The sequence below is a fragment of the Bos indicus x Bos taurus genome, chromosome 5 (genome assembly GCF_003369695.1).
Source record: "Bos indicus x Bos taurus breed Angus x Brahman F1 hybrid chromosome 5, Bos_hybrid_MaternalHap_v2.0, whole genome shotgun sequence".
In the NCBI taxonomy this organism is placed as follows: domain Eukaryota; kingdom Metazoa; phylum Chordata; class Mammalia; order Artiodactyla; family Bovidae; genus Bos; species Bos indicus x Bos taurus.
Window position 1 is genome coordinate 19,682,337 of NC_040080.1, and position 25,462 is coordinate 19,707,798.

The window sequence follows — 25,462 nt, forward strand, 5'->3', positions numbered from 1 at the left end:
CAAAAATTACTCAAACTACCACACAATTGCACTCATCTCACGACGCTATCAAAATAATGCTCAAAATTCTCTAAGCCAGACTTCAATAGCACATGAACCAAGAACTTCCAGATATTCAAGCTGTATTTAGAAAAGGCAAAGAAACCAGAGATCAAATTGCCAACATCTGTTGCATAATCAAAAAGCAAGAGCATTACAGGAAAAACATCTACGTCTGCTTTATTGACTGTTGGGGATTTTCTCCCCGGGACTTGGAAGTGATGAACCTGAAAGAATGACACTCGGAAAGTCTCTTGCAAGGACTGACAAGTTTATTTCTGCAGTCAAGCCTTTTCATAGAAGCAGGAACAAAGAGCTTAAAGTATACGGCCAGCAGAGCGCATACGGGGTTAACACATAATCAGTAAAAACATTTCAAGGACAGCGTGCTCTAAGTGACTCATGTGCTTAACCCACAACCTGTTTTCTCAAGTAACATCCCTATTTATTATTAAATCTTGGTGCTGAGCATAACCAAAGGCAGGAGATGTTTTTCTGTCTGCAGTACACAAAGCTGGATACTTCTGGCCCTTCACCATTTTCCCAAGGACTTTCTCCCAATACAGCTATTTTGTACTACACTTCCCAACATATCCTCCTTTTGTTTTTAATTTAAGCACGGCGGCTGCTAGTTGGACTCCATTGTGGGAGGCACAGAGTCTTGAGTAGAGACTTCTGTATCCTATAAGCAATGACAAAAAGAGCAGGGTGATTAAAACATATATAAAAATAATGCTTCTTAAAAGCCAAGTTCTAGGGTCTAGAGACACTAGGGTTTTGGTTAAAGTATCATAGAATTGAGTACTATACAATTCCCTAGGTACTCTAACTTGAAAATTAGCAACTTGTTTCAACAAATTGATGTCTAAACTTGAGTTATCTGTGAGATCCTGCAAATGCGCCTTAACTTTATTCCAAGGATATTCAGTGCTATTATAGGGCATGTTAGTCAGACAAAAAGAAGTAAAATTCCAGTGACAACGTATATGTGTTTGGAAAGTCAGTTGCTGCATTTGATCTCCTAAGTAGATAACCACAGTTTGTAACTCATTAATTCGTGTTTGTAATTGCTGATCTATTTGAGCTTGTTGAGTCCACAGATCATGAGAGTCTTTGTGCCAAGCAGTGATAAAATCATGATTTTGTATAGAATTATATAAAGCCATATCAGACAAAGTTCCTACAGTCACAATGGAGATAAGGCTTAAGATGCCTGCAATAATCCACCCAATGATGTGCTTAGATTGCCTAAGCCCAGTTTTCAACATACAGAATGAAATACAGAATCAGTCCAAGGCTCAGTTAAGTTTACGGGAAGCCATAACTCAGGTTTTTGTTTAACTAGCACAATGCTAGCATTGTGATATGAAATGGTGTGCTTAAGGCAGGTATAAAATGCACATGCAGTACAATTGACAATCTTGGCTGATAAGTCAATATCAAAATGCCCTACAATAAACAAGTACAGAAGGTGAACACACGATTGAATATAGCCAGTACTATTATATAGGAAGGTATAATTAGAAGGATGAAACACACCCGCAGTCCCATAAACACTAGCGAAGTGCTCTAAAGCTGCTGGAATTTTCCAAATGTGCCATTGCTTTGGCCCCACAATGGGGACAACAATCCTGGGTCATGGGGGTGATAAGCCCCCGTTATACCAATTCAGCAGTATGTCCTTATCAGCCCAGAAACTTGTCTTAGATTTATGAAAGCCTCCAATGTTTGATCTATTAAACCAGGAGCAATTATGAAGTTCCTCCTGCTCTTCAGAACAGTTTACAAACAAACCGTGAGGTCCACAGTCAACAAATATAAATGTATGAGTAGTATGATTTTGCTGAATTATAGAAACTTTCCCAAATTGGCCTTGACAATCAGACCAATGTAACGGTTGTATCTCCTGTTTTCTTCTCCAAGATACAGTATGACATGTAGGTTCCTCTGGTTGAAAAAGTGAGTTCGAATAGTTGGCTATCTGGCCTGGATAATGTCGCTCGGAGCCATTAAGTAAGAAAGATGCCATAGCAAACATTCCCAGACGTGAAGCAGTCCCATTGTTGGCAGAGTATGCCCACCACTGTGGGAAGATAGTCATGCAAAGAGGATGAGATCCTAAACAGATAGGCAAGGTTTTGAATCCCACGGAAATGTTGATTGGCTTTCCCTCATCTTCTTCATGGATTGGTCGCTTTGTGGACCAGGGACTTGGAAAATGCGTGCTGTCATTAGTAAAGATCATAGGGGCTTTATCTACCCAATCCACTATGGAGAGAAGTGGTGGGTTGGGTATGTATGCCCAATAAACATATTCTGCACTTACCCCAGAGGAACAGGAAAGAACAGCTAACATTGCCAGAAATAGCTTATCTGGAGTCATAGGAGTTCCAGTGCTCTTCAGTGTCTGCTCAGCCTGACGAGTCATGTTTTTCACTTGAGCCCACGTCTGGTAAGGATTCAGATGATGGCGTTTCCTCATTGGCTCCTCCAGGGTCACTGATGAGACCCTTCACGTCAACTTCATCACTTCCCAAGGGAGTCTGGTCTCAGGGTCCCTCTTGGTAACGGACATGGTGAAGGGGAACCCAGATTTCCTCTCCATCTGCAATGACAAGACCATAACCCTTGCCTAGGAGTCGTAAGATTCCTGGCAGCCACTGATTAAATTGCTTATATCATATTGGTGTATTGATTTCTAATTTGCTGTTTTTGTCTTCTGCAAAATGTCTATCTGCAGGAGTGTCAGAATTATTTTTTGTAAAGTTTAAAAAATTTAGGGAATAAAGAGTTAAAGATAATAATAACTGAGGGTTCATAGGATAAGAAGTGTATCTCCTCTTCCATATTCCCCCTTTCTGTTTTAGTAAATGAGTTTTTAGGGTGTGGTGGGCTCTTTCAATAATGGCTTGACCCTGAGGATTATAGGGTATTCCTGTAATGTGTGTGATGTTCCATTCTGATAAAAATGAACGAAACGAATGCGAGGTGAATGCAGGTCCATTGTTTGTTTTCAAGACAGAAGGAATCCCCATAACGGGGAAGGTGAGTAAGAGTATGGAAATGGCGTGTTTGCTGGATTCTGAAGAGACAGGTACTGCCCAGATAAAGCCTGAAAAGGTATCAAGTGAGACAAAAAGCAAAGAAAACTTTCTTAAGGAGCAGTGAGTGAAATCAAGTTGCCAAAGGGAGTTAGGCTGTTGCCCCGGGGATTAATTCCTGAAATCGTAGTTTGTAAGTGCAGAAGGGCACAGACATCACAGGTTTTAATAATATGCCGTGCTTCAGGGAGAGGAATATGGTATTTAGAGGGCAATCTGTTAGCATTGGTATGAATATTAGCATGTTCGTCACTGGCAGATGTAAAAATGGGAGCTATGAGCCTGTCAACAGCATCATTTCCTGTGACCAGAGGGCCAGGTAAACCTGAATGAACATGTATATGTGCAATAAAGAAGGGTTCCATACGTGAGTGAATTAAAGCTTGAGTCTGTGAAAAGAGAGTATATAATTCTTCATCTAGGTTGTATAAAAAGGTGGTAATCAGGAAAAAGAGAAGCAAGGTATTTGGAATCAGTATATACGTTGAAGGATAATGGTTGAAGTGACAAAAGAGCATATAAAGCATACAATTCAACTGTTTGTTCTGAAGAGTAGGTAGTGGGTAATTTCTCTTTGGTACCAGGGCTGACAATCCCTGCTATGCCTTTCTTGTTGCCATCAATGAAATAGGTGGGTGCATTGGTAATAGGCTGAGATGCAATGATATTAGTTACAATGAATTTAGTACATTGTAGAAAGTCCCATAATTTTCCTTTTGGCAAATGAAATAAGATAACATTTTGAAAATCACTTAATGCCATTTGCATGGTCAAGTTATACTGTAAGGCAGTTTGCAATTCCTGTTTTGTCAAGGGAACGTATATTGCATATGGATCAAATCCAGTTGAAGTTTGTACATGGCTTCTTCCTGACACAATTAAGTGCCCTATTTTCTCAAGATATGATACCATTTTTTTAGACTGTTTAGTGTGTAAATATACCCATTCTATTGCGCTATGCTGAGCTATAATTGCAGTGGGCGAATGTTCAGTGGGGTATATATATAAAGAAATTGGTTGATCATAATCTAGCTGAGTTGAAAAAGATTGTTGAATGCGTTTCTCCACTAAGGCCAGTTCTTCTTTGGCCTCTTTTGTTAGCTGCCTAGGGCTATTAGGGTCAGGGGATCCCTCTAAAATTTTAAACAGATTTTGTAAGGCATAGGTGGGGATGCCTACAGATGGCCACAGCCAATTAATATCTCCTAGTAATTTTTGAAAATCATTCAGCGTGTGTAGAGATTGCACAGAAATTTGAATTTTTTAAGGTTTGATTTTAGATTCTTCCATAACATGTCCTAAATACTTAAAGGGTGCTTTCCATTGAATTTTATCTGGCACAACAAGCAGGCCATGATTTTGAAGAGTAGTAGTAACTTCATTACATAACTGTTGTAAACAGAGTTCAGATTCCATAGAGAGAAGTATATCATCCATATAATGAATTATAAACACAGTAGTATACTTATCTCTAATGGGTTGTAATAAAACAGATACGAGATATTGGCAAATGGTAGGGGAGTTCATCATTCCCTGAGGTAGCACCTTCCATTGGAATCTTTTAACAGGAGCCATGTGATTTATAGAAGGAACTGAAAAGGCGAAACGTTTTCTATCTTTAGGGTGCAAAGGTATAGTAAAAAAGCAGTCTTATAAGTCAATAGTAACTATAGACCATCCTTTTGGTACCATAGAAGGGGAGGGCAATCCAGGTTGTAAGGGCCCCATAGGTAACATGGTATTATTAACATTTCTTAAATCTATCAACATTCACCATTTTCCTGATTTCTTTTTATTACAAAAACAGGGGAATTCCACGGGGAAAATGAAGGTTCTATATGAGCTTTTTGTAACTGTTCATTAACTAATTGCATAAGAGCTGCCAATTTTTCTTTAGTTAGGGGCCATTGAGGTGTCCATATTGGGATATCAGATTCCCAATCGAGGGGCAGCAGTGTTAACTCAATGGCCCCCATTAAAAAGGTTCATTTAAAGAAATTGTGGCTTTCTTTTGTTCAAGAAAATCCCGTCCCCATAAATTGATAGGGATATTAGTAATATATGGTTTAAGATAAGCTACAATTTGATCAGGGCCATACACTTGTAAATAGGATGCACTGACAAAGTTTGTGTGGCATCAGTTTCATCCATTCCTAATAGTCTAGAAGGAGCCATAACCTTACCTCAATCGAGGGGCCATTCTGCAGCTCTAATGATTGAAATGTCAGCTCTGGTATCTAATATGCCTGTGAAATTCTTTCCCTGAATGCGTAAAGTAAGCATGGGTTTCTGATGTTCCTTTAATAAGGTGGATAGTGCAGCAGTAAGGTTGGTACTGCCAAAGCCTCCCTGCTAAACTTTATCAGATGCCTTCATTGTTTGACCTATGGCAAAAGTAATAATTGTGCAAAACGTTCCCCTTTTTGTAAGTATGCATTTCCCATTTTCACAACATTTACCATAACATGTATTTCCCCTTCATAATCTTCATCCATAACACTGGTCAATACCATTAAACCTCTCATTGTGCAGTTACTACGTCCCAAAATTAGTCCCACTGTCCTGGGTGGAATCGGGCCATAATATCCAGTGGGAATTTTGTGGGGGTTGTATAATTCTATTAGTTCCATATCATAAGGACTAGGTATATCAATGCAAGCACTCTTAGATGTAGCTGCTTGTAGCGTCATAACGTTAGGTCCTCCTTTTGTAGTGGGGCTAGAGTACGGCCCCTTTATCAGTTTCCCTATTGTTTTTGTTGTGTACTGGGGTTCAAGGTGTTTCCATCCTTATCAAATTTAGAATGACATTCATTCAGCCAATGGAACCCCTTTTTACATCTTGGACATACTCCTGGGGGTCTCTTCTTATTAGAAGTAGTATTATTTTTTCCAGCCTGTGTTGGCATGCGACATTGTTTTTTCATATGGCCGGGCTTCCCACAATTAAAGCATTTGGAATTAGCAGCTTTTTGCACATTAAAGGTTTCCAATGTTGCCAATTTTGCTCTATGGACATAGATCCGATGTCCCTACATGCTTTCAAATATTCCATAAGAGAGCCAGTCTCTCAAATTGGTCTGAGCACGGATTGACATTCCTCATTAGCATTTTCAAAAGCAAGTTGTTTTAAAATAATATTTTGTAAAGTCACATCCTTAAACGATTTCTCAACTGCATCCTTTAATTTTCCTATAAATTGAGAATATTCTTCCTCATGTCCTTGAATAATCTTAACAAATGAACCATCAGAGTTAGCGCTATCAACATTTGCCCATGCCCTGCAGGCAGTTTCTTTAATGAAATGCAACATCTCAAGGGTAATATTAGCTAATTGTGCCATTACATCGGCCATAGTCCCTGTTCCAGTCAGTATATCATAAGTTAAATTGGCAGTGTTACCACGAGATTGCTGGTCAATCATCAGCTGTTGGGCCTCATCACTAACCCACATTTGCCACTGCAGTAATTGTTGAGGATTTAAAACCATCTTTGCTACTTGAAAAAAATCATATGGCATCCAATGGTCAGCCCATCCTCTGAGAAATTCTATACAGTAAGGAGAAGTAGGTCCATACAGAGTACATGCTTTCTTAAAATTAGACAACATGCTAAAATCTATACCATCCCAAGAATTTTGACCCTGGACGAGTTGATCATATTGTGTTGGGAAAGCGAAAGCACAAGCAGGGATCTCCCAAGGAGGAGTGAAGCGGTTAGTATGAGCAAAGTTAGCAACAGCAGTTACAGACGGAGCAGGAGGAAAAGCCTCAGATTTGGGTTGTCTGCTGAATGAAATGACTTCCGCCTTAAGCGGTTTTGGTTTTGGCACATCCTTAATAGATACATCCTCAAGTTGTTTTTCCAGGGTTTGTGTTTGATTGAGTATGACATTCTTGCATTTCAAAGCACCTTGCATGTCTTGTTCATTAAGCTCATATTCATGCAAAGACCGAATAGTCTCTACCTCCAAATCAACATTATGTCCTTCAATTTGTTCTATGACAGCCCGTATGAGTGACCAGGTAACCCACCACTGAGGAGGAATGTGAACTCCCTGCCAATATGCTCACAAAACATTATTTTTAACCCTTTTCCATACATAAAGATCAAGTGTCCCGTCCTCAAGGAACCATGGATTATGTTCCAATAGTATATGATAGCAGTCATTCAACTGATCTCTTGAAACATTAACACCGTCTTGTTCAAAAAATGATGCATTATAGAAATGAAAGGAATTTTACTGCTATGTTGTCCTATCCTGCTTACCTCTTTCTGCAGGGGCTCGTCGCTTTGTTCAGTCTTCCTTTCAAGTCCCTGTTCGGGCGCCACTTGTTGGGCATTTTTCTCCCTGGGGCTTGGAAGCAATGAACCTGAAAGAATGACACTCAGACAGTCTCTTGCAAGGACTGACAAGTTTATTTCTGCAGTCAAGCCTTTTTATAGAAGCAGGAACAAACAGCTTAAAGTATATGGCCAGCAGAGCGCATACGGGGTTAACACATAATCAGTAAAAACATTTCAAGGACAGCGTGCTCTAAGTGACTCATGTGCTTATCCCACAACCCCTTTTCTCAAGTAACATCCCTATTTATTATTAAATCTTGGCGATGAGCATAACCAAAGGCAGGAGATGTTTTTCTGTCCGCAGTACACAAAGCTGGATACTTCTGGCCCTTCACCATTTTCCCAAGGACTTTCTCCTAATACGGCTATTTTGTACTATGCTTCCCAACATTGACTATGCCAAAGCCTTTGACTGTGTGGATCACAACAAAAATTCTGAAAGACATGGGAATACCAGACCACCTGACCTGCCTCCTGTGAAATCTGTATGCAGGTCAAGAAGCAACAGTGGAGCCTATTATACAGAGTGAAGTAAGCCAGAAAGAAAAACACCAATACAGTATACTAACGCATATATATGGAATTTAGAAAGATGGTAACAATAACCCAGTGTAAGAGACAGCAAAAGAGACACTGATGTATGGAACAGTCTTATGGACTCTGTGGGAGAGGGAGAGGGTGGGAAGATTTGGGAGAATGGCATTGAAACATGTAGAATATCATGTATGAAACGAGTCACCAGTCCAGGTTCGATGCACGATACTGGATGCTTGGGGCTGGTGCACTGGGACGACCCAGAGGGATGGTATGGGGAGGGAGGAGGGAGGACGGTTTGGGATGGGGAACACATGTATACCTGTGGCGGATTCACTTCAATATTTGGCAAAACCAATACAATATTGTAAAGTTTAAAAATAAAATAAAATTAAAAAAAAAAAGAAGCAACAGTTAGAACTGGTCATGGAACAATGGACTGATTCCAAATTGGGAAAGGAGTACGTCAAGGCTGTATATTGTCACCCAGCTTATTTAACTTATGTACAGATTACATCATGCAAAATGCTGAGCTGGATGAAGCAAAAGCTGGAATCAAGATTGCAAGAAGAAATATCAGTAACCTCAGATATGCAGATGACCTCAGCCTTATGGCAAAAAGTGAAGAAGAACTAAAGAGCCTCTTGACAAAAGTGAAAGAGGAGAGTGAAAAAGTTGACTTAACTCAACATTCAGAAAACAAAGATCATGGCATCTAGTCCCATCACTTCATGGAAAATAGATGGGGAAACAATGGAAGCAGTAAGAGACTTTATTTTCCTGGGCTCCCAAATCACTGCAGATGATGACTGCAGCCATGAAATTAAAAGATTCATGCCCCTTGGAAGAAAAGCTATGATGAACCTTGAAAGCATATGAAAAAGCAGAGAGGTTACTTTGCCAACAAAATTCTGTCTAGTCAAAGCTATGGTTTTTCCAGTAGTCATGTATGGGATGTGACAGCTGGACTATAAAGAAAGCTGAGCACCAAAGAATTGATGCTTTTGATCTGTGGTGTTGGAGAAGATTCTTGAGAGTCCCTTGGACTGCAAGATGAAACCAGTCAATCCCAAAGGTAATCAGTCCTGAATATTCACTGGAAGGACTGATGCTGAAGCTGAAGTCACAATACTTTGGCCATCTGATATGAAGAACTGACTCACTGAAAAAAACCATGATGCTGGGAAAGGTTGGAAGCAGGAGGAGAAGGGGACAACAGAGGATGAGATGGTTGGATGGCATCACTGACTTGATGGACATGAGTTTGAGTAAACTCCGGGAGTTGGTGATGGACAGGGAATCCTGGTGTGCTGCAGTCCATGGCTTTGCAAAGAGTCAGACATGGCTGAGGAACTGAACTGAACTGAGAAACTAACACAAGATTATAAAGCTATTACACTCCAATAAAATTTAATTTAAAAAAAAGCAAGGATAAAACTAAAATGAAAAGAACTTTGCAATGATGGGGAAGAGTTAAGTTCCCTTCCCCAAATTCCTTTAGTAATGGATCTCTGATATAAGAGTCCAGAGAATTGATTTTAGTCAATGCTCTACCACAAAATATAAAAGCAAAAAATAGAGGCTGTGGAATAAGCAGAAGACTTTAGAAATATTGACTAAAACTTTTTGGAGATGAGATAAGGCACAGAGGGGGATGGATGAAAGCTGCTGGATTAGAAATCATTCCCCTTAGCCGGTTTGGGCTTTTATCCATAGTGCATCACTGTCTCTTAAAATGAGACTTTTCATTAGAGTATTATTTTCCAATGTTGTGTTAGCTTCTGCTGTACAATGAAGTGAATCAGCTATTAATATATCCCATCACTTCATGGGAAATAGATGGGGAAACAGTGTCAGACTTTATTTTTTGGGCTCCAAAAATCACTGCAGATGCTGACTGCAGCCATGAAATTAAAAGATGCTTACTCCTTGGAAGGAAAGTTATGACCAACCTAGATAGCATATTCAAAAGCAGAGACATTACTTTGCCAACAAAGGTTCGTCTAGTCAAGGCTATGGTTTTACCAGTGGTCATGTATGGATGTGAGAGTTGGACTGTGAAGAAGGCTGAGCGCCGAAGAATTGATGCTTTTGAACTGTGGTGTTGGAGAAGACTCTTGAGAGTCCCTTGGACTGCAAGGAGATCCAACCAGTCCATTCTGAAGGAGATCAGCCCTGGGATTTCTTTGGAGGGAATGATGCTGAAGCTGAAACTCCAGTACTTTGGCCATCTCATGCAAAGAGTTGACTAATTGGAAAATACTCTGATGCTGGGAGGGACTGGTGGCAGGAGGATAAGGGGACGACAGAGGATGAGGTGGCTGGATGGCATCACTGACTCAATGGACGTGAGTCTGAGTGAACTCCGGGAGTTGGTGATGGACAGGGAGGCCTGGCATGCTGTGATTCATGGGGTGGCGAAGAGTCGGACACGACTGAGTAACTGAACTGAACTGATATATATGTATATATATCCTCTCCCCCCTGGGCCTCCTGCCTGCCCCCCTCCCCATCAGACTCTTCTAGGTCATCACAGAGCACCGAGCTCAGTTCTCTGTACTATATAGCAGCTTCCCACTAGCTATTCATTTTACATATGGTTGTGTATTTATGTCAAAGCTAACACACCCGTCAGAGTGACCATCATGAACAAAATCTACAAACAGGAGAAGCTGGAGAGTGTGTGGAGGAAAGGGAAACCTCCTGCACTACTGGTGGGAATGTAAATTGATACAGCCACTATGGAGAACGGTATGGCAGTTCCTTAAAAAACTGAAAAATAGAACTACCAGATGATCCACCTATCTGACTCCTGAGCACCTGCCCTGAGACATCTTTTCTTTAGGTGTATGTTTTCTCAGTTATTTAATGAGGAGGTTAGACATGAACTTTTGTAAAATTCACAAAAATTAGAATTCTCAGTGTGTGTTCACTTTGTACCACAAAATGTGCATGGAGCCACTATGACAATATATGCAGTTAAAATGACAGAGATCTGAAATGGAAATTAAAGAGATGGAAGGGGATGTCTAGTCAATTGGAAGAATATATTCCTTTGTTTCTGACAGGTTTTAGTTCTTTTTGGCAGATCCATCTATTTTTTGCAGCACAGTAATCAGAAATACATTGTGTCTTTGATATGTAAACACAGCAGTCTTCTTTAGCATCACCAAAAATGGGTAATCTGTGGAGAAAAAGAAAAGACTCTCTTTAGTGTTCATGATTTTCTCACACAATTCTCCTCATCCAGCCAGTGTTTTCTATAACTTTCAGGAAACAATGAGAAGCATTGGGTAAATAAACAGTCTAATGGCAGAAAGTGAAGAGGAAGTAAAAAGCCTCTGAAAGAGGGTGAAAGAGGACAGTGAAAAGTTGGCTTGAAACTCAACATTCAAAAGCTAAGATTTTAGCATCCAGTTCCATCACTTCATGGCAAATAGCAGGGGAAAAAATGTAAGCAGTGACAGACTTTGTTTGCTTGGGCTCCAAAATCTTTGCAGACAATGACTGAAGACGTGAAATTAAAAGACACTTGCTCCTGGGAATGGCTACCCACTCCGGTATTCTTGTCTGGAGAATTCCATTTCCATGGACAGAGGAACCTGGAGGGATACATCCATAGCATGGGAAAGAGTCATGGACGGAGGGACTAACACTTTCCCTTTCATTTTTTTTCCACTTGCTCCTTGGAAGGAAATCTATGACAAACCTAGACAGCATATTCAAAAGCAAAGACATCACTTTGCCAGCAAATGTCAGTATAGTCAAATCTATGGCTTTTCCATTACTCATGTACTGATGTGAAATTTATACCATAAAGAGAGTAAGTGCCGAAGAATTGATGCTTTCAAATCGTGGTGCTGGAGAAGATTCTTGAGAGTCCCTTGGACTGCATGCAAATCAAACCAGTCAATCCTAAAAGAAATCAACCCTGAATATTTCTTGGAAGGACTGATGCTGAGGCTTTGGAAGGACTTATGCTCCAATACTTTGACCACCTGATGGGAAAAGCCAACTCATTGGAAAAGACCCTGATGCTGGGAAAGGCTGAGGCTAAAGGAGAAGGGGGAGGCAGAGGATGAGATGGTTAGATAGCATCACTGACTCAAACGGACATGAATTTGAGCAAACTGGGAGACACTGGAGGACAGAGGACCCTGGGGAGCTACAGTCCATGGGGGTCAGAAAGGGTTGGACACGACTTAGCAACTGAACAGTGATAACTACACAGTCAGTCATAAATATACACTTTTAAAAGAAAGCTAATCAAGCATCTGGAACTTGTAAGTTCATCTTCACTGGAAGCAAAGCATTCTAAACATAAATGTCATCATGATATATACAAAATGAAGCTTTGAAAATTGGAAACTGAATCTCCTATTAACATATCACATGAAAAACTTATTGCTTTCATGGAATTTTGATTTTCTTAAATATTTAGGATATAACGACCTAGTATTTGGGGAGGCATTGAGATGATACCTATAGAAGTGTGATCAGGCTTAAACAGAGTATGTGCTCAGGAAATGTAGTAAGTAAGTACAGATACACAGGCTCTGCAGAATTTGAATGTGGCCAGAAAAGGAGGTTCAGTTCATGTTGTATGCAGTGGAAGGTTCCTTTCTTTCCAATTCCAAACAGTACACGAGTGTCTGCTGTGATCAATGTACTATTAGTTCCAAAGATGCAGGAGTGTTGTGGCTCATTGCAGATGTGGTGTGAGAAGCAGTCAAAGAATGGGATGGCAATGCAGAACTGGCGTGCTAGGATGGGATATGCGCAAGACGTTCACCTGCTTGTCCTAAATTGAAAGTGAAGTGGTACAGTGGGCAGGGCTCCATCACAGATTTTCTTTGTTCTTTTTTCTGTTTCTTCAAAAAGCCCCTTGGCCTTGAGAAGTCCACCTTATTCCCTCCTAGGGCCTGACAGTCTAGTCACATCAGCACTTCTTTCAAGTGAGTAATAGCAAAAGTCCCCTGTGTTTTATCTCTTTCACCCTTCTGGTCCCCTTCTTCAAATTTCAAGATAACTTTTTGAATGCTCATTTGACCAAGCCCTTTTTCAAAAGACCCTCAGTGACTTCTCAGGCCTTCTTTGACCAGATCTCTGCCTAGTTCTTTAGTGTTATATTCTTTAATCCCCAAAGCAGTGAAAAAAATTATTCCTGTTTATGTTTTTCATTACTTGAAAACCAGGGTAGAGAACTAAAGAAAAGCGAGTCTAACTGCTACTCTTTCTACTATCATATGATACCTTTCAGGGTTACCTGATTACTGTCTTAACCAAAGCATCCTTTCAGTCTTCAGAATAGAATAGAATGCCAATTGAATTTAGTTCATCAACTTTGCCTATATTTCTGCTCATAGACACTTCAGAGATTTCCAATTTTATCATAAAGCTTAATAGAATAAACATAATGGCCCAATAAGAAACATACCCACGCAGAAACCGAAATTAACGTTTTTCTATGTTCAGAAAAATAGAAATAAGTTAATATCAGAATTGCATTTATGTGTAAATAAAGTATAGAATATAATTCCTGGAAAACAAATAAAAATCAGAATAGATTTTATGTAACAAAATATATTTGCCTTCTCATACATTTATTCTTGTCCAGGACCCTTTATTTTAAAGTGATATTCTTTTTAAAGTACTGTATTTAAAAATATTATATTTTAGAACATGGGTGAAGCAACATAAAAATTTGCTAATTAAAGCAACCTGTCTCTCAATTTTTTGTAATTTTCTACATAACAAATTATTACTCTATTTTATATAAATTTTTACCCACTCCTATGTCTTCAATTTTAATGTCTTATTTTTTTGAATGATAAAAAAATCAATTTTAACTATCCTTTATACAAATGTAAATATATCATTCACAGACTCAAAAATCATAACAAGATATCATCTGTTCTGAAAAGCTCATCAAAATTTTTTTACAGAGCCTGTGCTCTGCAACAAGAGAAGCCACTACAATGAGAAGCCCACATGCTACAACTACAGAGTGGCCCCTACTCTGAGCAACTAGAGAAAAGTCTGAGCAGTGATAAAGACCCAGCACAGACAAAAATAAATAAATAAATAAAAACATTTTAAAAATAGCAAAAAGCTCTTTCGCAGCTTATGCAGTTTCATTGCATCTCCTCAAACAACTCTCTTTCTACACCACTGATTAAAATAGGCTACAATATTTGTCACAAGGTGGCCAATTCTCTCAAATGCCTGGATTCCACAATCTGATATTTACTATACTTTTTTCTTCTCGTATTCATTATTTCAATGCTGGATGTGGCCTACTTATTTGGTCCCATAGTTTGAAAAGTTCTACTTAAATTCTTTGTTTTAATAATATTGCAACAAAAATTCTTTGTCCAATAGCATCCAGCTAAAAATTTCTTTATTTTTAAATTTTGTTATTAAAAAAATTTTTTTTGGTGTCCCTCCCAAAGGAGTTGGTCTATCCCCTGTTTCTTAAAACTCCATTGTAATTAAAAATATACATTGTGACAAAGAGTGATGTCTTTTCATATATGGAGATTTTCTTTAAAAAATTAAAAAAATTTTTTTTCATTTATTTATTTTAATTAAGGCTAATTATTTTAAAACATTGTATTGGTTTTGTCATACATCAATATGAATCCTTCAACTAACTTCAAAAATCATTCTTCTTCTCAGACTATACTGCTTCTTTTGAAAATTTCTAAACTAAATTAAAACTATAAATCTCAGTTTTCAATAGCAGTGTTACTATCTTGCCTTGCAAACCTGATACAAATTGAATATTCAAATTAGCTTATCTAATACTCACATATTAGAATTTAAAAAGGAACCATTTATCCACTTCCAGCTCTTCCCTGATAATGTAAAATTTAATCCAATCCAAAACAGAATTCCTTCTTTGTTTATCAGGTTTTGCATGAGTCTCTGTAAATGAAACAGAAGAAATGACTGAGTATTGAATCCCTTTATCTATTGCTGGTTTGCATTCTTCTATTCATCCTCTGAAACCCAGTTCAAGTATTACTTTCTCTATGACGCCTTTCCTATACCCATTGGAGTTAATTATTCCTTACTTGTAATATTTCTATTCCGTTCATTTATATACCCAAATATTTATATTTATATTTTTGTATTCATTAAATAATATTTATTTTGCTTATATGTCCATTTAGTCTCTCAGATTGTGAGCTCCTTGAAGTCAAGGTTAATACTTCTATCTGCATAGAACCTTCAAGACTAGAGCACAAAAATCTTGATATGGTTAGAAGCCAGTGCTGAATTGTATTAAAATATTTTACTTATTAATTATTTACCAATTCTTCCTGATCTTGAATAAGCAGTAGACTGGATTCTCTTGTGGAACAGTCAGCTAGACTATCATTCCAAGGTTTGGAAGTTTCACTAAAATATAAGCATTTATCTCGGATTCGTTTCCAGTGCATTGGACACGTTAACAGAACTGGTCTCTCTAAAGTAAGAAGAAGAGGGAAAATAAAAATAAAATAAGAAAGAGGAAGAAAAGAAATGAATGTTATATTTCTAACCTGTCCCCACCCTACTAACACTCATAACACATACACAATTCAGTTCAGTTCAGTCGCTCAGTAGTGTCCGACTCTTTGTGACCCCATGGACTGCAGCAGGCCAGGCCTCCCTGTCCATCAACAACTCCTGGAGTTTACTCAAACTCATGCCCATTGAGTTGGTGATGGCATTCAACCATCTTATCCTTTGTTGTCCCCTTCTTCTCCCGCTTTCAAACTTTCCCAGCACCAAGGTCTTTTTAAATGAGTCAGCTCTTCACATCAGGTGGACAAAGTATTGAAGTTTCAGCTTCAACATCAGTCCTTTCAATGAATATTCAGGATTGACTTCCTTTAGGATGGACTGGTTGGATCTCATACAAGTCATTATAAATTCAGGAAAGTCTTTGATCATCACTGTGAGAACAATTCATGAATTTAATATAACTGAGGGTTTTGAGACCACTGTTCATTCTGCTATTCAGTTCAGTTCAGTCGCTCAGACATGTCTGACTCTTTGCAACCCCATGAATTGCAGCACGCCAGGCCTCCCTGTCCATCACCAACTCCTGAAGTTCACTCAGACTCATGTCCATTGAGTCAGTGATGCCATCCAGCCATCTCATCCTCTGTCGTCCCCTTCTCCTCCTGCCCCCAGTCCCTCCCAGCATCAAAGTCTTTTCCAATGAGTCAACTCTTTGCATGAGGTGGCCAAAGTACTGGAGTTTCAGCTTTCGCATCATTCCTTCCAAAGAAATCCCAGGGCTGATCTCCTTCAGAATGGACTGGTTGGATCTTCTTGCAGTCCGAGGGACTCTCAAGAGTCTTCTCCAACACCACAGTTCAAAAGCATCAATTCTTAGTGACCAGCTAAAACACTGAGAGACAGAATAACTTGTTCAAGTCCACACAAGCAGGTGGTGATAGAGCCAAACTCTTTTTGAGATTCCTTAAATTCCTTATCATTGCTCTTCCTACTCCATGGACAACTATATCAAACGCTCTTAAAAAAAAGTCTACTTGAAACAACATGTAAAATGAAAAGCAAATAATAATTCATACTCACAATTAATGGCAAATATCATGGAGAGAAATTATTAGAAAATTTCTAACTGCTAAATTATATATTTGCCTAATAATAATAAGATCTATTTGATAGCATTTTTTAGAGGGATATTCTCATTTTCTTAAAATTTCTCTTCTGTACAAATATATATAAAAAATGACCACATTCTGCTACAGTCTGTCAACAATGGAGTATTAACACACACTGCTTAGTAAGTATAAAGACAAGATCAATATCTTAATGATTAATACAATAAATATTAAAGAATTCATTACATGTTTGTGTTCTATTCATTAGCTTTAGTCAAAGGTTAGTTGCTTGACATATTAAAATCACCAAATAGCTCACTTAATGTATATTTTACTTTATAGCTTGGATTTTGACCAATAATTATTGACTCTCCTAGCCTGAGTACTCATAAGGCAGTATTATCTGGTAGTTAAGATGATAGGCTATGATGATAGACCACTGAAGTACAATTCTCAGTGTCACCCCTTAGCACATGTATGACCCCAAATGAGTTGCTTAACCTTTCCATGCCTCAGCTCTGCCAAACATAAAATCAGAGTGATAAGACTAATCTTAACATATGGGTTGTAATGAGCTTTAAGGAAAGTAATACAATGATAACTTCAAATTTTAGCCATTAGTCTTAGAAAATTCAAGCCACAAAATATACCTGTTGCTTCCTTCCTGTTCTCTTGAGCATCCATGCTGGTTTTTTCTACTGATGTGTTTTGTCTTATGAATATCACTGGTAAATAAAGAAACACCATTAAGAAGATAAAATGCTGAAAGGTGCAATGAAATGCATATGCTATATTTATCACTTCAGGGAATTGTCGTCTCAGTACTATCTCAACAAGCTTGAAATGAACAGAAGATAAGAGCAATAGCAATTTAGTAACAGTGGGTCTGCTTAGAAGACAACATAAACAACATGTAAGTAAACACAGAGAAACACTGAGTTACTTGCATCTAATGTATAAGTAATCTGGAGAAGGGAATGGCAACCCACTCCAGTATTCTTGCCTGGAGAGAACAGAGGAGCCTGGAGGGCTATGGTCCCTAAGATTTCTAAGAGTCAGACATGACTGAAGTGACTTAGCATGCACACACCCACTATATAAGTAAACTCTCAGGTGTTATTTAAATTCTTAAATTGCTTACACTCCTGTCTACATGTTCCATTTTCAGAATGAGTATAATTGTGTCTGTCCTATGGGAGACATTGCCTAGGACAATCTGGAATTTAGTAGGCACCTAAGAAACTGTAGGGATGTCCCAGGAAGTCCAGCGGTTAAGACTTCACCTTCCAATGCGGAGGATGCTGGTTCGATCCCTGGTGGGGGAGCTGAGATCCCATATGCCTTGGGGCCAAAAAACAAAACAAAACAACAACAACAACAACAACAACAACAACAAACCCAGAACATAAAAACAGCAGAAGCAATATTGTAACAAATTCAATAGACTTTAAAAATGGTCCACATTAAAAAAAAAAAAAAAAAGAAACTCTAAGCAATTGTAAACTTATTTTCTTTGTTATTATCAAGCTTTTATCATAATTACAATTTTTTAAAAAGTTCTTGGAGCACATGTAAATCCCCTATGAAGATTCTCAGAACAATTAGAAAGAGAAATATGAAAGCCTAGGGTTTGCAAAGTGGATATGGTCTGGGCACTATTAGAGCACTGTTTCGTAACTGTTTTTATTTCATCAGTCTTCTGCTAAGTTTGGGGTGGCCAAAGCTGTTTAACATATTTTACTATTTATGGCAGAAGGAGAATAAGTAGAACAAGAAATAAATGATCTTGCATCACTTACCTGAAACACTCAACCCAGTCACAGTCAAGGCAAGAAGTATAATCACAGCACAACTAAATTTCAGGGGAAAGTTATGCCAACGTGGACCCTGACAAAGATCTGAGACATTAAGAAAACATGCTTGGTTAACTCAGTTGAGTTCATCTGGTACAAAAAGCAAAGGCTGTTTGGATCACATAAGAAAGAGCAAGATTCAGGTTGGGGGTTAGGGGCAAGAAAGAACATTTATCAGTTATCTTAAAGTAGGGTCCTAAGGACTTCCCTGGTGGTCCAGTGGTTAAGGATCTTCCTGCTAATGCAGGGGACACAGGTTCAATCCCTATTCCAGGAAGACCCCACCTGACGTGGCAGGGTAACTAAGCCGTGGGCCACAAGTATTGAAACTCAAGCACCCTAGAGACTATGCTCCACAACAAGAGAAACCACTGCAATGAGAAGCAACTAAAGAGTTGTTCACTACAACTAGGGAAAGCCCACGCAGCAACAAAGATCCAGCATAGCCAAAAATAAATAAAATTAATTAATTGATTTAAAAAAATGTTCCAGAGTGACCTGTAAGTCCATTTATTTCTACTTTAGTTTTTTACACTCCCCCAGGTGACTGAGTTGTGTGACCCAGTTTTCAGCCAACTACTACCGAACTCTCCTGTTAGGACGGTGACATTTGTCTAAGAGTTAGCCCTTTCTAAAACATCCTTGTGGAGATGGAATTTAAGATAGCTAAATGTGATAAAAGATTAAGGTAGGAAACAGAATGGATTAAATTTTAGATAGTGACACCTGGATAATCATGTGGAGGAGAGAGAGAAAAGATAACACCTAGAGGAGCTCCAAGGTCCTAGGGGTAATCTGAAAATGAGAGAAAGCACACTGGAGAATATTGACCTAGAACTTCTAATGCGATCCTGTGTGACACAGTAGCTAAACTTAGTGAGCCTGAGACAGTCCTAGGTGAACTTTCCTGACAGCTGTATGGTATTTTACCTTTCTGTCTCTTTTCTTCCTTATTCTTTCCTGTCTTGAAATTTTGAAAAATGGAGAAAGTTTCATATAGTCACTATCTTATCATTTATTACTGAAGAACAGCAGTGGTTAAGAGCAAAGGCTCTCAAATGTAACAGATTTGTATTTGAGTATGTTACTTTAAGCCTATAACCTTCATAAAATACAACTTCCTCACCTGTGAAACATAAAATAATAGTTACTTTGTGAGGTTTTGGAAAGGGTTATATGAAAAACTTCTTCTAGACATGGACTCTGGTACATAATAACTGTTCATTTAAAATTTATGGAATTGAGAGGAGGGTCTTATGACTCTTCTGAGTTGTTTTTCTGCAACACTACATGACTTTAGAACTAACAAAGTTACAACAAATTGAAGATGCCAGGTAAATTTTTAGTTCACTTCAGTTCAGTCGCTCAGTCGTGTCCGACTCTTTGCGAATCCATGAACCTCAGTATGCCAGGTCTCCCTGTCCATCACCAACTCCTGGAGTTTACCCAAACTCATGTCCATTGAGTTGGTGATGCCATCCAACCATCTCATCCTGTTCTCCCCTTCTCCTCCTTTAGTCATCTGGAAATACCCACGCAGGGCTATTTTTTGTTTGAATATAAACAATATGCCAAGGACTTCCCTGATGGTGCTGTGGATAAGAATCTCCCTGCTAATGTAGGGGACTCAGATTCAATCCCTGGTCTGGGAAGATTCTGCCACAATTACTGAACCCATGCTCTAGAGCCCACAAGCCCCAATTGCCGAGACTGCATTCTGCGACTAATGAAGTCCATGAGCCCAGAGCCCACGCTCTGTGACAATGAGAAACCCTTGGACTGCCACGAAGACCCAGTGCAGCCAAAAATAAATAAATAAATACATAAAGTTAAAAAAAAATAGTATGCCAAATCATCTCACTCCATTGCTGCAAACCTTTTCTTGGCCTTCTCTCAAGCAGATTTAAGACTGTACATCTGTAAAACAGTCTACAAATTCCTGTTCAATCCATTTCCCATTACATCTCTGACTTTATCTCCTGCTGCTTTCAACACAGATATGGTCCATCATTTCACACCCAATGTATGTGCTCCTCCTACAAAAGGACAGGAATGTTCTCATCCCAGGGAACTTGCACTTGCCCTGGTCCATTTTCTAAAAAGCTCTTCTCCAAGGAAACATATCTTTGTCCTTTAATTCTTTCAGGTCTTGGCTCAGATGTCATTTTGTGAAGCAGGCCTTCTTCTACTTGATATCATACCCTCTCTGAAGTTAACTCTCAATTCCAGCACAAATAAAAAACAGTTTCTCAGGACTTTCCTAGTGGTCCAGTGGTTAAGAATCCACCTGCCAAAGCAGGGGACAGGGATTCTATCCCTGATCTGGGAAGATTCCATATGCCGTGAAACAACTAAGCAGTGCACATCCGGTACCGAGTCTGAGCTCTACAACAAGAAAAGCCACCACAATGAGAAGCCTGTGCGCTACAGCTAGCGACTAGCCCTTGAATAGTCCACAACTCAACAAAGTTCACAGGCAGCAGCAAAGTTCCAGTGCAGCCATAAATAAATAAATAAAGAATAAAAAAAGCAGAGGGGTGAATATGAGAGAGTAAAAAATATAGATAAAATTTTCTCTATTGCATTTAATATTATCTAACCCATATATATGTATATACTTAGTTATTTGTTTATTTGTATGTCTTCCTAGCAGTATAACATAAACACAAACAGAGAAAATATTTTTCCACTATTTTTTCCACTTGTCCTAACCTCAGCACCAGGGCATGCCTGGTACAGGTGCTTATTTTTGGATGAATATGTAAACTCTAGAGGCATTTTGTGAACACTTATCTACTTTTTTAAGAAATCAAGTGCTGGGCCATAAACTAAATAGGTCACAACTCACATCTCCGGTTTACCTGAATGCCTTTGATGTAATCACTACTCTACAGTTCCCACAGCCTGAACAGTTCAGCCAAAGAGCTCAGGGGTAGCTTCATAATAAATGTAATAACAGGTCAATCTGTGGAGAAAGAATGTCAGCTGCCATTTCAATAAACAAGAGATGTTGTGACCATAAACCCATTAGCCAGGGCAGCCGCCGTGATGTTGAAGTCCGAGTGGAATTCAGAGTGAAGAAAAACAGGATACTAGCAGTAGATAGTTAAAATGCATGTCACGGGAATGATTTGAGTAAGCCCAGACTCTTGCATCTTCTCCCACATAAGTAAACACTAAAATCATTAACTCGATATGTCTGTTTTTGTGATTAGCAGTCATCTTTTTGTAGTCAACTATATATTTTTTTATTTCCAGCAAAAACTCCTATATGTCCTGGTTTCTCCCTCACCATTTGGGGACAGTTCCTCGGAGTTATCTAAGAGGCTGCCTTCCCAGCTATGGTCCTTGGTAAAACCACCAAATACAAAATTCTCAACTTGTAGGTTATACATTTTTTTGCAGTCAAGTGTTTTGTAACCACATATTTTGTTCTGACTTTATTCTGCTTTGTTTTTCAGATTTACTTTTATAATGATATTTTGAGGAATAATGATTACAAGCAGAATAGACACATCTTCTGACCCCATTGATTTGGGATCTTAGATCATAGCTTTTGAGGAAAATCTTGCTTTTTCTATATTCATCCTCCCACATCTCCTTTCAACACCATCCTCCTTTCTCGCCACTTTTGCTAGATTTGAATAGGGAACGGAATGCTTTTCTGTTTCCCATAAAAAAATAACTATAGTTTGACCAAACTGTCACTATAGTTATCAAAATTCTCCAATTTTCCATAACTGCCATTTGAAGGGTATTGTGAAACTATTTGATAACCCTAAGACTTTTCAGTCTCCAATTTAGAATGTTGATAACTGAATAGTTTGAAATTATCCCAAGTCATCCTGAAAGGATGTAGCACACCTGCTAAGCACACAAAGGAATGAATATCAGGTGGGATAAAAATTGCAATATTAGTAAATTTGGTTTGACATCAGAAGGCAGTACTATATTATAATAATTTTATACATTTTTCTACTTAGTTTCTAGTTTCTTTTCAGCCATGGAATCCATCACCTGTTACCTCACGTTAGAATCCTCATCTCCTTCACTCAGAATACTAGCTCCTCTGACACACAGAAAATTACCAAATTCAACAAATATCAAATAGGTTTATCAGTGACATTCTCCTGTGTCTTGTGGCCTATCTCCTTCTAAACTGATACATTTTTCAATTTAAAAATCATCAGATTGTGAGTATATTCACATCTTTGATCTTGAATATAACTTTCTTTTGGAACATTTTTTCTTCCCTTTGAAAAGTGGAAGATGTTCATCATTAACATCTTTAACACTTTGTGTTAATTAATTAGCAAAGTGTTAATCATTAACACTTTGTATTCTGAAAGGAATGTCATGGGTGCAAATGCACTGGAACTTAATCACAGTATTTTACAGAGAGATTTGAAATAAAGTAGGTTACTATTACAACAAGGTAGCAAAATATTTCTAAAAACATTTCTTTGTTAAAAAATAAAAACAAAAAAGGGACTTCCTGGCTGGTCCAGTGGTTAAGACTCCGTGCTTCCACTGCAGGGAGCACGGGTTTCATCCTTGGTTGGGGAACAAAGATCCTGCTCCCCACATGGGATGGCAAAAAATAAAACAAAAAAAAAAATAGAAAAACTCCTTTTATTTCCAAATAAAATAAAAAATACTCCTTTGTTCATACTTATAAAATATTTATTCAGGTTCTTTTAGCCAAGGTTCAATAACAGGAATGATATTCAAAAAGAAATCTAAAGGTATGTACTTTTTTCCACACCTGTGATTACCTACAGACAGGCCATGCTATATCAACTTAAAACATGACAACTGCTCATCTTCAAAGTCATGATTTAAAGCCACAAATTTACAGGAACATCTAACTATTGGAAGATATACAAATGCCAAAAGGAAAATTAAAGCCACTTACTCTGAAGAAGAGATGGGGGTGATGACCTTTCAATGCCAGAATCCCTGGGTAAGTTTAAATCAGCATATACCAGCTGACTCTCCATTGCAAACAGAAGAATTCTTCCTTTTACTCGTATAAAAGGAAAAACTCCAACTTCTATGAGGCAAGATCAGCTGAAGGAAGTGATCAGTTTAAAAAGTTTTGCTCTTTCTTATACTAGCACCTACCCACAATGGTAGTTGTGGGTTTTGTCTATAAATTAGTGAGGAAGTCCACTTACTGGGTGTCCAGTGTACTTAGACATATAACATTAGGTTGGCCAAAAAGTTCGTTCAAGTTTTCCATAACATGGAAAATTCCAAAGGAACTTTTTGGCCAACTCAATATCTACTTTGTTTAGTTAATTGGCCTATTGTTTGACAATATTCTGGAAAGATTGTTTGTTGTCTTTGTAAGTATCTTTTTTCAACACCTTTTTCTGGGCCAGGACCAAAGTGAAGGAAATGAAGTACTCTAATTTGGCTCAAAATAAAAACAAACAAACAAACAGAAAACCCCCCAAGAATCAAGATAAACCATATTTAACGCAATGTTGTAAAAAGTAAACACTAACACACACAAAAAACTGTAGGACAATTTTCTAAAGCTCTCAAATCTTCCTGAAATATTTGTGCTCCTGACAAGAGCTGCAAAATGTGGGAAAAGGAGCTGTAAATGTGAAAAAGGTCACTGAATAATACAACAGAGAAAGCAAAGAGCCAAAGATCCAGACTATTCTTAGCTTAAAAGCATGCTTTCAGTGCACTGAAGTTTAACTTCAAGTTAGGAAGCGTGACTATGACCACGAGAAGTCCACAATGGCCATGTTAAAAACAATTGAGTGAGGAAGGAGTATTCTCTTCAATCAGAAGCTTGCAAAATTATGTGAGCTTCAAAAGTATAAACCAGCCAGAAATATAAACCAAAGGAGACTCTTCATTTGTGCATATGCAGTGTGAAACATACTGATGGATGTTTTCATTTGTTATAACCATCTTGACAACCATCTTATAGGACAGAAGACCCTTACTATGCAATTACTATTGTATACTTATAAAATGGACTCCTCAGGTGGCTCAGTGGTAAAGAAGCCGCCAGCCAAAGCAGGAGATGCAGCAGACAGGGGTTTGGTCCCTGGGTCAAGAAGAGCCCCTGGAGAAGGGAATGGCTACTCACTCCATTATTCTTGTCTGGACCACCTCATGGACCAGAGGAACCTGGCAGGCTACAGTCCATTGGATCACAAAATGTCAGACACAACTGAGTGACTAACATACCTCAACATAATAAAGACCATTTATGAAAAGCCCACGGCACAATCAGTGGTGAAAAAAAAAAAAATAAAAGCTTTTCTTCTGAGGTCAAGAACAAGCAAGAATGTCTGTTCTCACCACTCCTATTCAACATAGGTATGGAAGTTCTAGCCAAACCAATTAGACATGGAAAAGAAGTTAAGTCCTCCAAGTTGAAAAAAAAAGGAGCAAAATTACATCTGTTCAGAGAAGACATAACCTTATGTGTAGAAAACCATCAAGACTCCAGACTCACACACTCACAAACTATTAGACTAATAAATGAATTTGTCTAAGTTTCAGAATAAAAAGTCAATGCACAGAAATCAGTTGCTATACACTGATTAATGATTTGGAAAGAAAATGAAATTCATTGGCAACAGTATCAAAAAGAATAAAATACTTCAGAAAAAAACCTAATTAAAACTTGTACTAAAAACTGTAGAATTTAAAGAAATTAAAGAAGACATAACTAAATGAAGAGACATCCCATGTTTATGACTTGGAAGATTAATATTGTTAGCATATGTATACTAGAACTACCATACGACTCAGCAATTCCATTCCTGGGTATATGTCACAAAAAAACAAAAACACTAATTTGAAAAGATACGCACCCCTCAATGTTTGTAGCAGCAATACTTATACAATTGCCAAGATATGGAATAAACCTATGTCTAGGGCTTCACAGGTGGTGCCAATTGTAAAGAATCTGCCTGCCAATTCAGAAGACATAACAG

The 25,462-nt window shown here is 38.3% G+C and overlaps 2 protein-coding genes and 1 long non-coding RNA gene across 4 annotated transcripts; all 3 read right to left on the reverse strand.

Moving 5' to 3' along the window:
- Positions 1–289: 289 nt before the first annotated feature.
- LOC113892433 lies at positions 290–7,947 on the reverse strand. Its single transcript, XR_003511048.1, has 2 exons — positions 7,409–7,947; positions 290–721 (listed from the first exon to the last, which is right to left on the reverse strand). It is a non-coding gene; the product is annotated as an uncharacterized LOC113892433 (long non-coding RNA).
- LOC113892432 (endogenous retrovirus group K member 25 Env polyprotein-like) lies at positions 733–3,638 on the reverse strand. Its single transcript, XM_027541265.1, has one exon. It carries the CDS (start codon positions 2,519–2,521, stop codon positions 1,676–1,678), a length of 846 nt encoding a protein of 281 aa, XP_027397066.1. The 5' UTR covers positions 2,522–3,638; the 3' UTR covers positions 733–1,675.
- Positions 7,948–10,545: 2,598 nt separating the features above from the next.
- On the reverse strand, positions 10,546–23,595 carry KLRB1 (killer cell lectin like receptor B1). Of its 2 annotated transcripts, XM_027541266.1 has the most exons (6): positions 23,410–23,595; positions 18,441–18,539; positions 17,292–17,366; positions 15,337–15,491; positions 14,832–14,947; positions 10,546–11,204 (listed from the first exon to the last, which is right to left on the reverse strand). In XM_027541266.1, exons 1-6 carry the CDS (start codon positions 23,492–23,494, stop codon positions 11,054–11,056), a joined length of 681 nt encoding a protein of 226 aa, XP_027397067.1. In that variant the 5' UTR covers positions 23,495–23,595; the 3' UTR covers positions 10,546–11,053. The 2 variants fall into 2 exon arrangements, with proteins under 2 accessions (XP_027397067.1, XP_027397068.1); XM_027541267.1 differs by lacking the exon at positions 18,441–18,539 and having other exon boundaries at positions 23,410–23,593.
- Positions 23,596–25,462: the final 1,867 nt, after the last annotated feature.

Bases quoted from the DNA above. Each gene is read 5' to 3' on its own strand.
- LOC113892432 (XM_027541265.1), bottom strand. From the start codon at position 2,521: ATGAGGAAACGCCATCATCTGAATCCTTACCAGACGTGGGCTCAAGTG.
- KLRB1 (XM_027541266.1), bottom strand. From the start codon at position 23,494: ATGGAGAGTCAGCTGGTATATGCTGATTTAAACTTACCCAGGGATTCT. The intron at 18,540-23,409 runs GTAAGTGGCTTT...TTAATGTCTCAG, and splicing joins ACCCCCATCTCTTCTTCAGA to ATCTTTGTCAGGGTCCACGT. The intron at 11,205-14,831 runs GTGAGTATTAGA...TTTTCTCCACAG, and splicing joins TCCTTTTTAAATTCTAATAT to ATTACCCATTTTTGGTGATG.